At 39.0% G+C, this 15903-nt stretch overlaps 1 protein-coding gene across 3 annotated transcripts in view; it reads left to right on the forward strand.

The window, feature by feature from the left end:
- Positions 1-8996, forward strand: part of MATR3 (matrin 3) — a 41719-nt gene extending 32723 nt beyond the window's left edge. For all 3 annotated transcript variants that reach the window (XM_067566802.1, XM_067566804.1, XM_067566803.1), the window contains exons 11-15: positions 1040-1083; positions 1182-1572; positions 4059-4452; positions 5366-5487; positions 7906-8996. In XM_067566802.1, coding sequence (XP_067422903.1) covers positions 1040-1083; positions 1182-1572; positions 4059-4452; positions 5366-5487; positions 7906-7956 — 1002 coding nt within the window. In that variant the 3' untranslated portion in view covers positions 7957-8996. The remainder of the gene's footprint in view (positions 1-1039; positions 1084-1181; positions 1573-4058; positions 4453-5365; positions 5488-7905) is intronic.
- The last annotated feature ends 6907 nt before the right edge of the window (positions 8997-15903 follow it).

Here is a 15903-nt window from a genome sequence, read left to right on the forward strand (position 1 = left end):
TAATTGCTCTGATCACATCCCGCCTCTTTATTTACATCTTTGTTTTGCAGATACAGTGTATGATGAAAGGCCAGATCTTTCTTTCCCCTATACTGCATATGTTTGTTTTGTGAGCGGAGGGAGCAATATAAACAGCTACTGTCATAGTATAGCAGAATTTTGCGGCACTGGCTGGCAAGGATCAAGCTGATATAATAGGTTGTGCCAAGTTCATATCGTTAACCAATACAACAACAGATTTCCAGTGTTAATACCACATTCAACTGGTAGTTCTGATTCTGGACTTTCCACTTGCCATTTAGAAGGAAAGACTTGACTTTACAGAAAGGCGGTTTGAAAAGTTAACTTTTGGTACGTCTACACTGCAAAAACAGAAAAAAACATCCAGCCTTGACAGCGAGTCTCAAGCCCAGGTTAACTAATTCAGGTTTATGCTACATGTACATAGCAGTGTAGATATACATACATATACGTGGCAGGCTATACCTGGCAGTGTAGATATTCCTGCTTGGGCTCTAAGACCCACCACTTCACCAAGTTTCAGAGCTGAAGCAGGAATGTCTACATTGCTATTTTTAGCCCCATAGCACAGGTACAAGCCCAAGTCAGCTGACCCAGGCTCTGAAACTCACTGCTGTGGGGATTTTTTATTTTATTTATTTATTTATTTATTTATTTTGCGGTGTAGATGTGCCCTTTAAGAATGAGGAAGAAAATAGACCCAAGGGTGTGATGAGGGGTAAGGGGCTGTTGCTACCAAGAGGAAAGTGACATTGAATTTCTTAAGCCTTTAAGCCATCTGTCTGGCAACTAATAGGACTGCTTAATTAATCTAACAGCCAGATATCTCTGGTGCTAAGGAAGAGCCACCACTAGAGTTTTCTCTATGATGTTTTGAAGAAAGGTGAAAACATGGGACATGGCCAATGGAATTGAGCAGCCAAGGTGCTTTTCATGCTCTGAATGAATCCTGTAACAACTGTGTATGTTAATACATATGTACCCTCCATAACTTATGAAAGCTTTTTTTATTTTTTAGATTCCCAACAAAGGAGTTGAACTACTGAAAAAAGATAAAGCTAGGTAATGTCTTTTTAAAAATATAACTTATTAAAAACCCTGAATTGAAATAGTTAAAACCAAAACATAATAAAGATAAATTTTATTTTTTCCACCTACAGAAAGAGGACGTATTCTCCTGATAGTAAAGACTCTCCGAGTGATAAAAAATCTAAGACAGATGGAACTCAGAAAAATGAAAGTGGTAGTGCTGAAGATAAAGATAAAGAGGAGAAACAGGATGATGATGCTGACAAATCAACAGCAAAGGCTAGTGAACAGGCTGACCAAGATGAACCTAGTTTACTCATTGAATCTGAAGATGAGCTGCTTGTAGATGAGGAAGAAGCAGCAGCATTGCTAGAAAGTGGCAGCTCAGCGGGAGATGACACTGATGTTGCTAATTTAGGTGATGTGGCTGCTGAAGAAAAAAAGGATGCAGCTGATGACACTACCACAAAAACTGAAGGAAATGTTGGAGTTACCCCAGCAGCAAAGAAGAAACTTAAAAAGGTAACCAGATGGCAAGATGTAATGATAGGGAGCAATCTTATTTGTATAATTTGTGCTCTTCCACATAGTTACAATTCTTTTGTGCAGGACTTTAAAACAAACATTCCTACTTTTCTGGAAAGAAACAAATGTGTTCCACTTTTCCGTGAAGAAAATACAGTACCCTATAGAATGTAATGCTTAATTTGACATCAGGTATTCAAAGTAGGGTGGATAGAAATAAACTTTTAAAAATTCTTATTTCAGTACATTTTTCTTTTAAATAAACCCACTTAAAATTAAATTTGAAAGAACCTATATTAAGTTGTAAATGTAGTATAATGAGGGCTACGATTTTATCGGCGGGGGGCAGGCGGTCACAGAAATCATGAATTTCAATAAGGTCTGTGAAACCAAGTGGCATTGCCACTTGATGCACAGAGTAGCAGTGCCACTCAGGTTTGGCCCATCCACCTCTCCATCTCCATTTACAAAAGGGTGAACAGGCCACATCTGAGTGGTGCTGCAGGTGCCAGGTTGTAGCAGCCCAGAGTGGGGAGGTGGGCCCAGCCCAGTGGAACAGGAATGGCCACTGCAAAGTGAGTGCAACGCAGGCTCGCTCTCCAAACCCACCCACTTCTCCAGGCCTCACCTTTCAGCACCCCTTGGCCTTTCTGTGACTTATCTGCTTTTCCACACCTATACCGTGAAATTTGCTAAAAAATTCCTTGCCAAAATCATAGCCTTAAATATAATCTATTAAAATAATTAATTCCAAGCGGTACATTTTTGCTGCCAAACTTTTGAAGTCAAACCACTGATGTGGTGGAAATCACTGGCTAAGTGCCTGGAACTAGTTTGTTCATTGTTTATTCAACTAGTTAGTTCAATGACTTGTTCATTCAAAGTTAAGAAACAAGACTGAGAGTTGTAAAAGCAGGAAAGTTTTTTGTTTGTTTTTTTGTTTTTGTTTTTTTTTTCCTCCCGCTTTCAATCTATGGAGAAAAAGATGTCAAAGGATGAGATCTACCAGTCCTAAAAGCTTGCAGGAGGACATGGTGACCAGAAGCAATCAGTTGATCTCACTAGTTTTAAATAATACTACTTTTGTATGATCAGTTAGTTTTAAATGCAAGACTTGTTTTGATAAACTGTTTTTTCTTATGTTTCCAGTCCATTTAAGGCACTTTTATTTAACTAATAACAATTAAATTGCTGTTTTTATGCAATTTTAATTGAACTGTAGCTTGAAAAAATCCCAAGTACAATTAATCAGCTAGTAAATAGGAAATGCATCAGTCACCATTTTCTAAGAACAAAAAAATTGAGTCTAAATAAATGTGTGTTAAGCTATATAATCGTTTAAGTAAATGTGTATAAATACAGTGTATCCTTCTGGTTAGCAGACATTACCAAATTATACCAAACAATGAGAATCCAACCTTTCTTTAGGAAAATAACAAATTCAAATACGAAACAAGACTAAAATTGATTATTTATATGAAGATTTCTTGCATGCCAGTCTAAATCATTATTAAAATCACTTTGCTTTAAATCCATCCAACCTGATTTAAAGAACACAGTTTATCCTGTAATAGGAACATACTGTAGCTCTTGGTTTCCCCTACCTCATTTGTGTAAGCGCTTTCTCTGTGCCCCTATTGACTGCAGTCAGTATCTTTGTGGCACATCTTAAGAGAGTGCCTCAACTGATTGCTCCAGCACAGGAACCATTTTCTCCCCAGCTGCCTCATGAGGTCAGAAGACTGTCTGCCCTTCCACCATAGACCTCAGTGATCATGCTAAAAAAAAGGTTTATTAAGAAGTGTCCAATATAAACAAAAGAAATAGTATGTATAACCTAGGTAGCTTTGTAGCTTCAGTAAAAAGCTAAGTAGGTACATCTTAGATTAGTTATAGTAAGGTAAGCCTTGCATTTCTAATCAGTACTTTATTCATTTCTCCCCTCAGACCGTTCCAGGTTTTTAAATTTATACCTTCAGGTAATCTCGAAATTTAGGATCCAGTGGGAATGTCTTCCTGATTTTAAATAGCTTTAAACTGTTTTGTTGCAGCGAAATAAAAGAAATGTTTAAGAATTGCCATTCTAAAATGTCAATTGTTTTAACCTTATTTGGAATCTGAATAGTTTATAAATTACTGCAGTGTAAGAATCAACATAATCCACTGAAGCAGGTGCAGAAAGCTGCAATCTAAAGGCCAGGTGGAAACATGGAAAAATAAAATATTTTCTAAATGAAGACTAAAATTTTTATTTTGAAGCTTGAGTATTCTAAATGTCAGGCAAAAAATAAGCAATTTGATACACCCATTCATGTGATTTGAACAGTGTTTTGGAAGTATATAGGTAGCTTGAGAGGGAGGAAATACCAGGTTCTTCTGAAGAATGCAGTTAAGTCCTGTTTCAGTCTTTCATAAATTAAAAAATTATATATTACACATGTAAAATAACAGTTATGGACATGAAAAACTTTGTCTCTCAACAGCGATATGTGGGTGGCTTCCCTCAGAGCATGGAAGGTTTTGTCACTCTAGATGAGGTTGGTGATGAAGAAGACTCAGATCATCAAAAACTGCGTAAATCGGGGATGGCAATTAAATCTGCTGGAAAAAATGAGGATAGTTTGGCTGAAATTAAGGTAGACAAGATTGAGGAACCAGAGCAGGAAAATGAGACATTGGAAAATGGAACGAAAACTGAGGAGAATATTAAGACAGAAACTGTTGAAGCTTCTGACAATACATCAGCTCAGGATACGGAGAAAAGTACAAATGAAAATACAGATGCACAGGATGAACAGGAAACAAAAAGCGTCCAGGAGAAATCTGTTGTTCCAGACGAATATAGAATTGGACCATATCAGCCAAATGTTCCTGTTGGTAAGAATGTTCTTTCTTTTTGCATTACAGTAACATTTTCATTTCATTGTTTTTGTTTTTTGTAGTGCACTGTCTCTTAAATCTGGATTACACTAGACCTATATCTGTGTAACTACACAGCTCAGGGGTATGAAAAATCTACACCCTTGAGTGACACAGTTATACCCTTAGGTGTAGACAAAGCTACGTTGGCAAGAGAGCTTCTTCCGCCGACATATCTACCACCGGTGGGGAAGGTGGATTAACTATGCCAACAGGAGAGGTCCCATTGGCATAGTGTCTTCATTAAAGTACTACAGCTGCGTTGGTGCAGCTGTGCCAATGCAGCATTTTTAGGTGTAGACTGGCCTTTAGACACTGAAGTAAGGTCAAAGCTTCCCATTTCACTTTAAGACTTCCCACTCTTTCTGTGATATTCTCTGGTCACTTTTACTCTTCCCAAAGAGTCTTAGACAATGGCTTTGCTCCAGCCTGGAATTATGATGAAAGAAGCATATTATAACAGCACAAAATGTCTTTATCAGTAAGAATGTGTTAGTTTGGATTGATGCATGAAACCTCCAAAAGCTTGTAATTGTACTAATGATATGGGTAATGATATCTTGTAGAGGTCCTCATTACTAATATTGAAATTAACACTATGTATTATAACCAAAACCATTGCATACCTTTCTGAAAAGGGAATCAATAAAATGGCCATGTTTTAATCCAAAAACATGCTAAAGGCAAATGTGCACATAATTGCATGTTCTGGCTTGAACACTAAATATTCTTGCTTTTATAAGTAAAAGCTGCTGTGCAATGCAAATTGAGTTATGACTTTAAGATTCAGCTTAGTGATTGATATATTTGAGAGTTTTTCTTAAAAAAAATGTAATTCATTGTTAGTTACTTGTGGTCTTTACTTCTCTAGGTGTGAATTATGTGGTACCCAAGACAGGATTTTATTGCAAACTGTGTTCCTTGTTTTATACAAATGAAGATGTTGCAAAAAAGACCCATTGCAGCAGCCTTCCACACTATCAAAAGTTGAAGGTAAGGTACAGCTGTTCATTTTAAGTGAAGGGATTATTTGTTGGGAAGTTGTGGGGAGTAGACTTGTTGAGGCTTCATTGAAAGGAAAAAACAAATTCAGACAGTGGAACACTGGATTATCCCAACATGCTTAAGAGCTGTTGCTTCATATCACAATAATTTGAGTTGTTTCATGTTAATCCTCTCCAAGGTGGCCTCTCTTGGAATTTGAATGTATAATTCGCAATTCATGTGTGGGGCCCTATGATTCTCTATGAACTGGAATATATAGGACCTTTTGGTTACAGTAGAGGTTAGTTTTAGAATAGTTTTAAAGAAGGAATAAAAGGTGACTGAATCTTGTCACTACAGTTCCTATGTGGGTGATTTATGGCTTCAAAAACTGCAAGAGAAAAGCTAGAGTGCTTTTTGAAGTAGTCACCAGAACCCTAAATGACATACTTACACAATTTCAAAACATGCAACTTTGATTTTATGGGCATGTATTAGAGTTACTGATTGAGCTAAATATTGTGCAATAGCACAACATATGTTTATTCTGTCATCCGTACTGCTTTGTGTACTATGAGCTACTCTTTGATATTGTACACTTTTGAGGGGAGATTCTAACAACAAAAAATAGTAATTACCACCATTATTAAAACACAGTAAGTCTTCAATTAATTATTCCATGATTCTGTTTGTAGTTGATTACACTTCAGTTCATTGCCAAGCTGGATGTAAGGTCCCTCTGTTCCATAGGAAGAAAGCAGGCACATGTTGGAAAGTTACCACTGCAGGGGGATGCATTTGTGGGAGTGGAAATGCCTCAGACTGGTCCAAGAACTGGGAAAGGGGGCAAGTGGCAGATGGAACAGAGGGACAACTTGATTGTGGGCTTGTCTTTGTGTACAGCACTACAGTGGCGCAGTTGTAGTGCTGTACTTGAAGATGCTTGTACACTGACAGGAAAGCTTCTCTTATCAGCATAGTTAATCCACCTCCCTGTGAGGCAATAGCTGTGTCGGCGGGAGGGTTAGGTTGATATAATTATGTTGCTTGGAGTGTGGATTTTTCACACCCCTGAGTGACGTAGGGTATACCGATATAGTAGTGTAGTGTAGATGTAGTGTAGACCTGGCCTGTATCGTGAAGCCTCTGCAAATGAAGAATAGCTACAGCATCAGCAAGGAGGCAGTAGATGAGAGAATCCAACTTGCATGCCACAGAGTCTTATGATAGAAAACTACCTCATCCATAGATTTGTGCATTTAAGTACTTGTATAAGAAAAACAAATCCAGTGATTTGGTAGTCTGTCAGAATCTCATCTCTAATTTTATAGGTAAATTTACCATTTAATTTGCTTTCTCTGCCACACACTTTTTGTCACCTTTAGCTCCATTTGACCTTGATTATTTCTTAATGTTAAAGTATTGGGGGGGAAAAAGCAACACCTGCATAAGTGTAATGCCCCTTCTCTACCTTGGACCATACATCTAGTTTCTTTATTTTCACAAAGGCGAAGGTGGGCAAAGATAAAACTCGACAATGATATAGTGCAGGGGTGGCCAACCTGCGGCTCTTGGCTCTTTGCTTATATAAATGCGGCTCTTTGAGACTGTAAGCGAAATTGAGGCATCAGGGTGAATTTTCTGTGGAGGGTAAGAGAAGTGAAATTGACCAGCTGCCACCGAAATTGACACATCAGCATGAATTTTCCTCAGAGGGTAAGGGTAAGAGATAAGAGACATGTGGCATTTTGTGATATCTACATCTATTTTTTGACTCTGTCTCTGACTGGTTGGCCATCCCTGATATAGTGCTTTGCCTGTTGAAAGTGCTCCACAATGTACTAATCTCCACAGCAACCCTGTGAGGCAGGCAAATGGGTATTCTCCCCATTTTACAGATGGGTAAATTGAAACTGAGGATAAGTGACTCTCCCAAGGCCACACATGAATTGGTGGCAGAACTGGAAATAGAAACCATTTTTTCTGATTCCAATTCCTTGCTGTAACACCAGATTAGACTGCCTCTCTAGTAGATATTAGTGTGTATACTGGGCAAATGTTCATGAAAACTTGTGATTTTGATGTGTGACATAAATTGAAAGTAAATTTACTCATTGACTTATTCAATCCTGCAGGCTGCTGGAAAATCCAGTGCTTTTAAAGGAGCTCTAGCAATTTTCAGTGGATCACAGTAATGTACCTGGTATGGTAGAAAAGCACCAGGCATGTTTTTTCCAATGCCAGGCTTATTTGACAGTCAAGTAGTTAGTTAATTGTATGACGTATTACTATTTTGTACATTTAAGTTCACTAATCTAACAACTTTTAAAATGATTTAATGCTTAGAAATACGGATTTATTGACTTCATCTAATCCATCTCTAACCAAGTTGGCTGTATTGTGATTCTTTCTTTGTTGTTGTTACAGAAAATTCTGGATAAAATGGCAGAAGATCACAGGCAAAAGAAAGAGGCTTAAGTGCAAAAAAAACTTGATTCCAGGAAAGTGGTTTTGTTTTTAATGTTAACCTTTTTTAAATGCAGTACAAATAGTAGATGGAAAATACTATACTCTTTTGTTTTAGTGAAATACAGTAGGCATATAGCTCCGTTCTTGTGTTAAATGTTATAACAAAAAGGAAGCTAACAGAAAGTTTTTGTTCATGGAAAATATGGGAATGGCAACAGAGGAAAGTGGTTTTTTTTTTTTTTTTTTTTTTTTCCCCCCTCCTTTAAATTGATACTTCAAGCTACTGTAGAAACCATTATGAAAGCTCATGTACAAAAAATCTTTATATAAATTTACTGTTTTCAGGCTTCAAAAAGTTATCCTTCAATTTTGATTCCATTCAATAAAAAACCCCGTGATATTGTATTTTTATTACTTTCATCTAGAACATTCCATATTTCAGTCTGAGCCTAGCATATATTTAATTTGGAATGTGAGACTGTCGTTGCATTTCACTTTGGAAAGTCTTTAAATGTAAAGGTTGCATTTTTTTAAATGTTGGATGCAGTTTTTTTTAATGTCCTTGCTGTAATCTAGATAATAAGAACATTAGTAAGTAGTCGGCTTTAAAATTTTGTGATTCTTTTCTAAGTTCTTGATAGATTTTTTTCCTGTTCTATTATTCAGCGTACTTTTAGTGAAATGTAAAGTCCTATTATTCTCTGACCAGTATTATTTTCTTGAGCTCTTACTGCTTGTTACTTGAATCCTGTAGCTGTTGTACATCTCTGATATAAGCAAAAGCAGCATTTGAGTCCTGAAATGTAAAAAACAAAAACAAACAAAAAAAGTATCTTTATATTCCTCACATGTAATTTTTCATACCTGCATTTTAAAACTGGTTTGGTCAAAATCCTAGAACTGTGCTATTAATGTACCTGCACATATGACATGTGATCAGGAATTTGCATGTATAATCTATGTTTATCTGTAGTCTGCTTATATACTGTTTATTTGTGGATTCAGGTTACTAAAGTGATTTACCAATAAACAAACTTAGGCAACAGTAATTTGTTTATTTGTTTGGCATGTTAACCAACATGTTTATTGCAGTTGTGACTAGTGTGTTCAAGGTATCTGATTAACTCTCAGAAGCTTTAGCGAATGTTTTTAATTCTGCTTGTTTAACAGTTTGTGTGATTTAGTAGCTCATTATGCAACTCCCCTTCCTAATGCATGCACACTGCAGCACAATGAATTACAATGCCAGTTAGTAAAATGGTTTTAGATGCTTCTGCAGGTGAACTTATTTTTTCCTCTTGCAGGTAATACGTTTGCATTAGTGCTAAGATTCGAACGCCTTTAATTTTCATGAAGGAAGATCATTAAGAATGGCTGAAATGTAAAGAGTAACACTTTTGCCTTACATCCCTTTGTCACAGGTTACAACTTGTTTTCTGTGAGAATTATTACGTTTGGGTTCAGTGAGAATTTGAATTGTCTCTATGTGCAGTTTTGAAATTTCACCTGTGAACATCAACAAGATTGAGGGTGAAATTCTGCTTGGCATTGGGTGCACACATCCTCATTAAATAGCACAGCCTAAAAGGTTGTCAAAACAAAATTTAATTTAATTTGCAATAATTCATTTTTCCATATTTTCTTTTAGGAAGCAAGCTGTTATGTGATATCTTTGCTTTGCGATCAGTTTTTTTTTAATTAAATAGTTACTTGCTGTTTTGGTAAATGGATGAACATACAATAAAATATAACTATATACAATACACTTTGAACACCAATTCTGCCACTAAACTGTATCCCTTAGAGGGAAAAAAAGAGTAAGTCTCTGAGTAAATGACTTGCAGTAGAAGTCCTATAATTGCATTGATTTACAGTTCATATAGAAGCTATCCTGCCACTAGTGCAAAAGGAACCACCTCTCGTTCATGTGTTGCCAGGAGTGCATTAATCTCCAAGTCAGAGTATGTAGTGGGTTTGAGTTTTCCCACACTAAACTTATTTTTAGCAGTCATTCTGTATCTTAATTGATTTTGATGGGGGATGGTGGAGAAAGTTGGCTTTTGAGGAGGAAGATACCTGGTTCCTAACAGCATATATAGTTGACTAATATATTTAAATATCCCCCAAAGCTGTTTTTTAAAAAAAACAACCTTAATTTAGCCATTTAGGCTTCTTATAGTCCCCCTAAATACTAGAGAGTTTAATGATTTTTATAGCCATTGTTTTCTCACTGGAGTGGTAAATTTCTCACTTCTTAATGAAGTGGTAATTTTTTTAAGGTATTACAGTAGGGATTAAACAAGTAATATATCGAATGGTTTACAGGTGTTGAGCGTAAAGGGATCTTTAGAGATTTAAGGCCAACAGAGTTGTCTAACAGTGACATAGTAAAGTCCATAAATCAGCTACTCTAGGAATGCTGTACACTGGCCTAGATTTCAAGAGTATTTAGGCACCTAAGGATTCAGAGAAGCACCTAACCTGTATGTGCTTTTGAAAATCCCAAGAGGGATTTTTAGGTGCCTAAATATACTTGAAAATTCCGCTCTGACCTTTATGTGCTATCTTACCTTCTTATGCACCCAGTAATCCCTTGGAGTGTGTGTGTGTGTGTGTGTGTGTGTGTGTTTTTAAATAAATGTAACTACCAATTGATAACTCAAACTTATCCCAGCCATTGATAAGAGCAGCACCTTCTACCTACACTAAGTTGGAGGGGATGCATGTATTGTACTGTTTTCTAATAATTATTATGGCAATATACAAAAGGAAGCAAATTGTCCATCTTGATAAACCCTAGACTCTCTAAAGAATCCAATCCGACACATACCGAGAGCATTCCTGTATACTGCAGTGCACAGACATATACTAGGCCTCTTGAGGCTTTGTACATAACGACCACCTTGATTTGCTCCCAAAAGCAGATTGGGAGCCCATAGAGCATTGTGGGTATGATTTTCAGATGAGACTATGATGCGTAAGTCAGGTGCCCACTTTACATACCATCTGCAGATTCTGAATAGGTTTCAAGAGTAACTCTAAATAGAGCACATTGCATAAATTTAGACTAGAGGTGACAAAGGCATAGCTAAACCTGAGATCTGCTAGAGAAGACAGGAAATGCTAAGCTAGCCAGGCTGAAAGGCATTTTTTCAGATCACCTCTGTCTATCAGGATGCCAGTCATAGTGATGGATTCATTAAAATCCAGGTAGGCCTTGGGAGGGTGAGGGTAAAGTAGAATTGGGTTTCAGGATAAGGCATAGAGCTGAGTACTGTAGTTGTATAGGCTGTACTACAGCTCCAAATGTCTCACCTGGCAGTTGTATGTACACCTTAAACAAGGATGATGGATGGAATCCTGTGGCAACAGTGCAAAGAGCTTTTAGTCAGGAATGAGCTATTGTTCATCACAGCATTAGCAGCCTTCTCTACTAGTAAGATGACTGGCTCACCCTTGCCAGACACTGCAGAGGAGGCATGAACAGCTCATGCTAGTAAATATGGTGTTAATAAAATAGTATGAATCCTTAATCTGTCCGTTGCCAGAAGAGATTCATATCTACCTCCACCAAAAAAGCCTCTAGGACACACCTAATTATAAAACTAAATGGCTCTGGGAAACTGGAGCAATCGAGATATAATTGGAATTGGTTACCCACTATGGCCTTAACCTTCAAAAGTGTAAAAAGGTGAAACAAGGGGGCAAAGTGGAATGGCATCCTCTGCTTCCACGTAAAGCAACTTCCCCTTCCCTACAAAAGGCATGAGCACCATGGAAGTCCAGCCACTCAAACAGTAGCAACATTAGCTATTGCAGAGAACCAAGTCTAATGTACAGGTATTGGCATCACTAGCAAACAAAACAAATGCGGCAGGAGACAGTTGTTCCCTGGTCCCTGAAAAGATGAGGATAAAAAACATTTTGTACTTAGTTACTTATTGAAAACTTAATGCTTTTCAATTCCCTCTTTCTGGTAGCTGCAGACTAATCCATAACTACCCTCTGGCTCACTCAGAGCATTTTGTGATTTGTGTCAACTCTTGATAAGCTCCCTGGGACAGGAGAAATGTCTTTTATGTCATATATAGTTCCTGGCTTGCTGTTGGGGACAGAACTTTGCCCCCTCATATGCTGCCTCACTCACCACTGGGAAAAGGAGTGTCCTGTTTCGTATAGTGTCCATTTCACCATTGGCCTATAGCATGCAGCTCAGTGTTGGGGCAGGGACTGTTCTCCTAGGTGACATACAGTTCCTGACTCAGTTATGAAGGACCATGTCTGTGTGTCTTGGATAATGCCCAGCTCACAGTCTGAGCAGGGAGTATGTCCCTTTCTGTCTCAAAGTGCCTGGCTGATTTGTCTATAACACCGCTGTTGAAGGCCAGACATTTGAAGGTGAAAAAATCAAATATCTCTGAATGGGACTTGAAAGGCTTGGGGCAATGGGTTTATCTCTCAAGTTTCTGTTTCAAATCTATCCCATATTGGCAGCAAAGAAATTTTTTTCCTGAGAGCTATTTACTGGAATATGTTAAATTGATCTGCTTGACATACTCAATCCATGGCTATCAATTTGCACTCTGTCTCATTCCCATACAGGTCTGACATTGTCCATATGGAGAGGAAGGATGATCTTTTTCATGCTGCAGTGGATGTTTCATATATTTGAACTCCAGCTGCTGCTTATCCCATCTGTGAGATCACTTCAGACAGATCATGTCACTTGGTTGGCCAGGAGGTGCCACTTCTCTTTGTGTGCAGTAAGAACTGCCGCCTCCTCCAGCAATGTGACCTTAGAGGAGGAACACTTTGATTGGAATTTGTATGGTGGTAAGGAGGGAGATAATACTTTGCACCCATCTGAGGACTTCAAAGCGCTGACCAAACATTTACTATATAAGCTTCATAACACCCATTAGCTGGGCAGATATTAGTTCCCTTTCACAGGTGGAGAAACTTAGGAACAGACAAATGGTGACTTTCTCAAGGTTCTCAGTAACTAACTAGTGGCAACCAATAACAGAACCCAAGAGTCCTCTGTTCAGATTACTGGACAAGTGTCTCTCCCATTTTTGTCCAATGCTCACAAAATAGCCAAAAAATTGTTCCGTAACCTGCTGTGGCCACATTCCTTTAGACTAGCCAGTGCACATTGTTGAAATTGTAAGGCAAATGTGTAGCCAAGTTGTTTTTCCTTCTGGCCTGTTCACTCTTGTTCAAATGTTATTTGTAGTACAGTAGCTGCCCCAATGTAGATCACAGCCCCTGTCCTGTTTAGGAAATACAAATGCCTAGTAATGAACAATTCCCACCCCAAGAGTTCGCAATCTAAACAGATGACAAAGGCTGGTAAACATGAATGATTATTCTTCCCACGTTACAGATGGGGAGCTGAGGTTTAAAGAAGTTGAGTAACTTGCTGAAGCTCATGGGGGAAGTCTGATTGAAACCAGATCTCTGAGTCCTAGACCAGGGTCTTAGTCACAAGGATGATGGAGAAAGATTTCTGCCTTGAAAACCTCTTATGTAGAAAATTTTTCATTTAAATTACCTGTCTAGATCCAATGTTCTAATCGGGAATGATAGGTTGATGCCTGATCCAATGTCTGTTGAAGTCAAAGGAACATTCCTAGTGTTTGCAGTATGATATGGTATCATGCCCTAATCTCGGAATTGCAGTAGGTATTGTAACATACCCTAATCTCAGGATCATTAATTGTATTGCCTTTGATTTATCTACTTTGATGTGTAATGTATTCAGCTTCTTTGGTCCATCTAACTCTCCCCTGTTTAAACCTTTAGAAGGTTTATAGCCTATTTTTTACTTAACTGTCCTTGATACTATAATTCTCTGATACTTTGTGTGATGTAATGGTGTGTTCCTGCCCTAGGCCAACAGCAAAACCAGATGCATCTGGAATCACCAACCAAAACCTGAAAATCCTGTTTTTTTGTTTACATGTCAGATTTTTTTTTCTCGCAGGCCTCTCAAAGATTACTCATCTCCCATAGAACAACCTGCACCTGGCTTCCTTTCTAATCAGATACAGTTTTATGTTTCTTTTTAAGGGAATGGGTGATTCCAGAGACAGAGAATGAGATAGGGAGCCCTTTCTGTCTAGGTTACCTGTTCAAACCAGTCTACTGGTAATGAGGGAGATGGTCCATTTTCTTAAAAATGAGTTGATGAGCTTTGTTTAGTTCTAAATCGACAGCTGTCCTTATCCATAGTTGTTCCTTTAATTGGCTGGATCAGCCATGAGGTCAAGGAATTGAAGACGCTGTTGGGACTGCCCAGTCTCAAGTCTGCGGTAGTGTGGAGGAAGCTGTGCTGTGAAACTTCATTCTCCAGGGCTGTTGATTGATATATAGCCTAATCATCAGAACTAAATTCACTCCTGTTCCCCATACACAGGTGAAGTAAGTGAACTGTATTGTGGGGATCCCTAAAAAGGTTGAAGGTGGCTGCTATTGTCTCCTAATTCAGCCTCAGGGCTGTCATCACCCCTGAAGCCTTGCACCATCTCCTTAATAGCTGGTAGATGACTCTTGGCAGAAATCCACTCGTGTTGCTCCTTCACACCCTCGTGTGGACAGGTGCAGAAGCCTGGCCGGGTTTTGGTCCACAGCACATGTGTTTGTGCCCGCTGCAGATGCTGCTGCCATTCTGTCCTGCCTCCTTTGTGCAGCAGCACATGCACTGCTACTACTGCCACTAGGTCACACGCTATATTTGGCCTGAGAGAGCATTCATGTGCTATTTTTTCCTCAATATGACTGATTACCTGGCACATTTTCTATGTGTTTCTAAAGCAGGGGCCCCAAACTTTTTTTGCTGGGACCTCCTTTGAAAATATTTCAGGCTGTGATGACCCCCAATAAAAGTGATGACCTCCCCCATCCTATCTTTACTATCATGCATGAGGCCTGAGAGCTTGTGATCCCCACCATAGTAATGAGCCCCTGTTCTAGAGCATTAGGGGTTTTTCTTTCTCTCAGTAACATCTTTCAGGCAGTCACATGAGTTACAGTGAAGCAAGACAAGAGTGTGGTAATAGTCCAGTGCTATCGCACCCAATGAGACAGGAGGCTGAGTGCCAAATAAATTTTGTGCTGGCTGGTGGAGCGAGGGGAATAGAGACATTGCCCAGGGCATCCTCTGCTGCAGGACTCTTGCCAGCCAAGCGTGAATTCCACAGGACAGGCTGAGCCCCTATGGTGTAGGAGCAAAGGCACCTTGACCGTGTGTCAGTTATGCTGCTGGTGGCACTTGGAAAGTAAGCTTGTGGAAGTTTGACATGTAACATTACTCAGATACCCCTGGCCACAGCAAGTTCACACATAAGTCGACCTAGTATTCTCCCATGCTTGTTGCTTGAATGCTCCATAGTCCTGTGTCTCCCACATGGCCTCCCAGCAGCGGGCAGCACTGAATCATGGTGCCTTTAGTGTAGCAGTAGCATTTTGTCCTGTGTGCAGGATTGTTAGAAGGGCTGATTTTTTTTAAAACTATTTATTTTGGAGGTTTTCCAGAAGTTTACAAATCCTGGCCATCTAAATGTCAGCAACAAACCGTTCATTACAACAGTGAGCTTCCCTTTCAAGAAACATTAACAGGAATATAGTCCTCAACTCTCTTATTTAACAGGTGTCACCATATTCCAGTGTGAGAAGCATTCCAACACCTATGCTGTTTTTAGTGATTTTATTGCGTGGCACTCTGCCTATTTGATAGCCCAACAACACTGGAAAGGGTGTTGTGCGTTGGTAGGTGAATGTACTTTGCCTACTGAACACCAGCATGCAGAGAGTCCACTCCATGCTTCCCTCCAGCCTGGCCTCCCCAACAGACCTACAAGATGGAGGCCTGGCTGGGTGGCTCGTTCCCCTCCCTACCAGTTCCCTCCGACTACAGATCCCACCATGCAACGCGCCCTTTCGATAACTCCACCC

The sequence above is a fragment of the Emydura macquarii genome, unplaced genomic scaffold (genome assembly GCF_026122565.2).
Source record: "Emydura macquarii macquarii isolate MOO-44397 ecotype Brisbane River unplaced genomic scaffold, CSIRO-AGI_Emac_v2 contig_2768, whole genome shotgun sequence".
Classification (NCBI taxonomy): domain Eukaryota; kingdom Metazoa; phylum Chordata; order Testudines; family Chelidae; genus Emydura; species Emydura macquarii.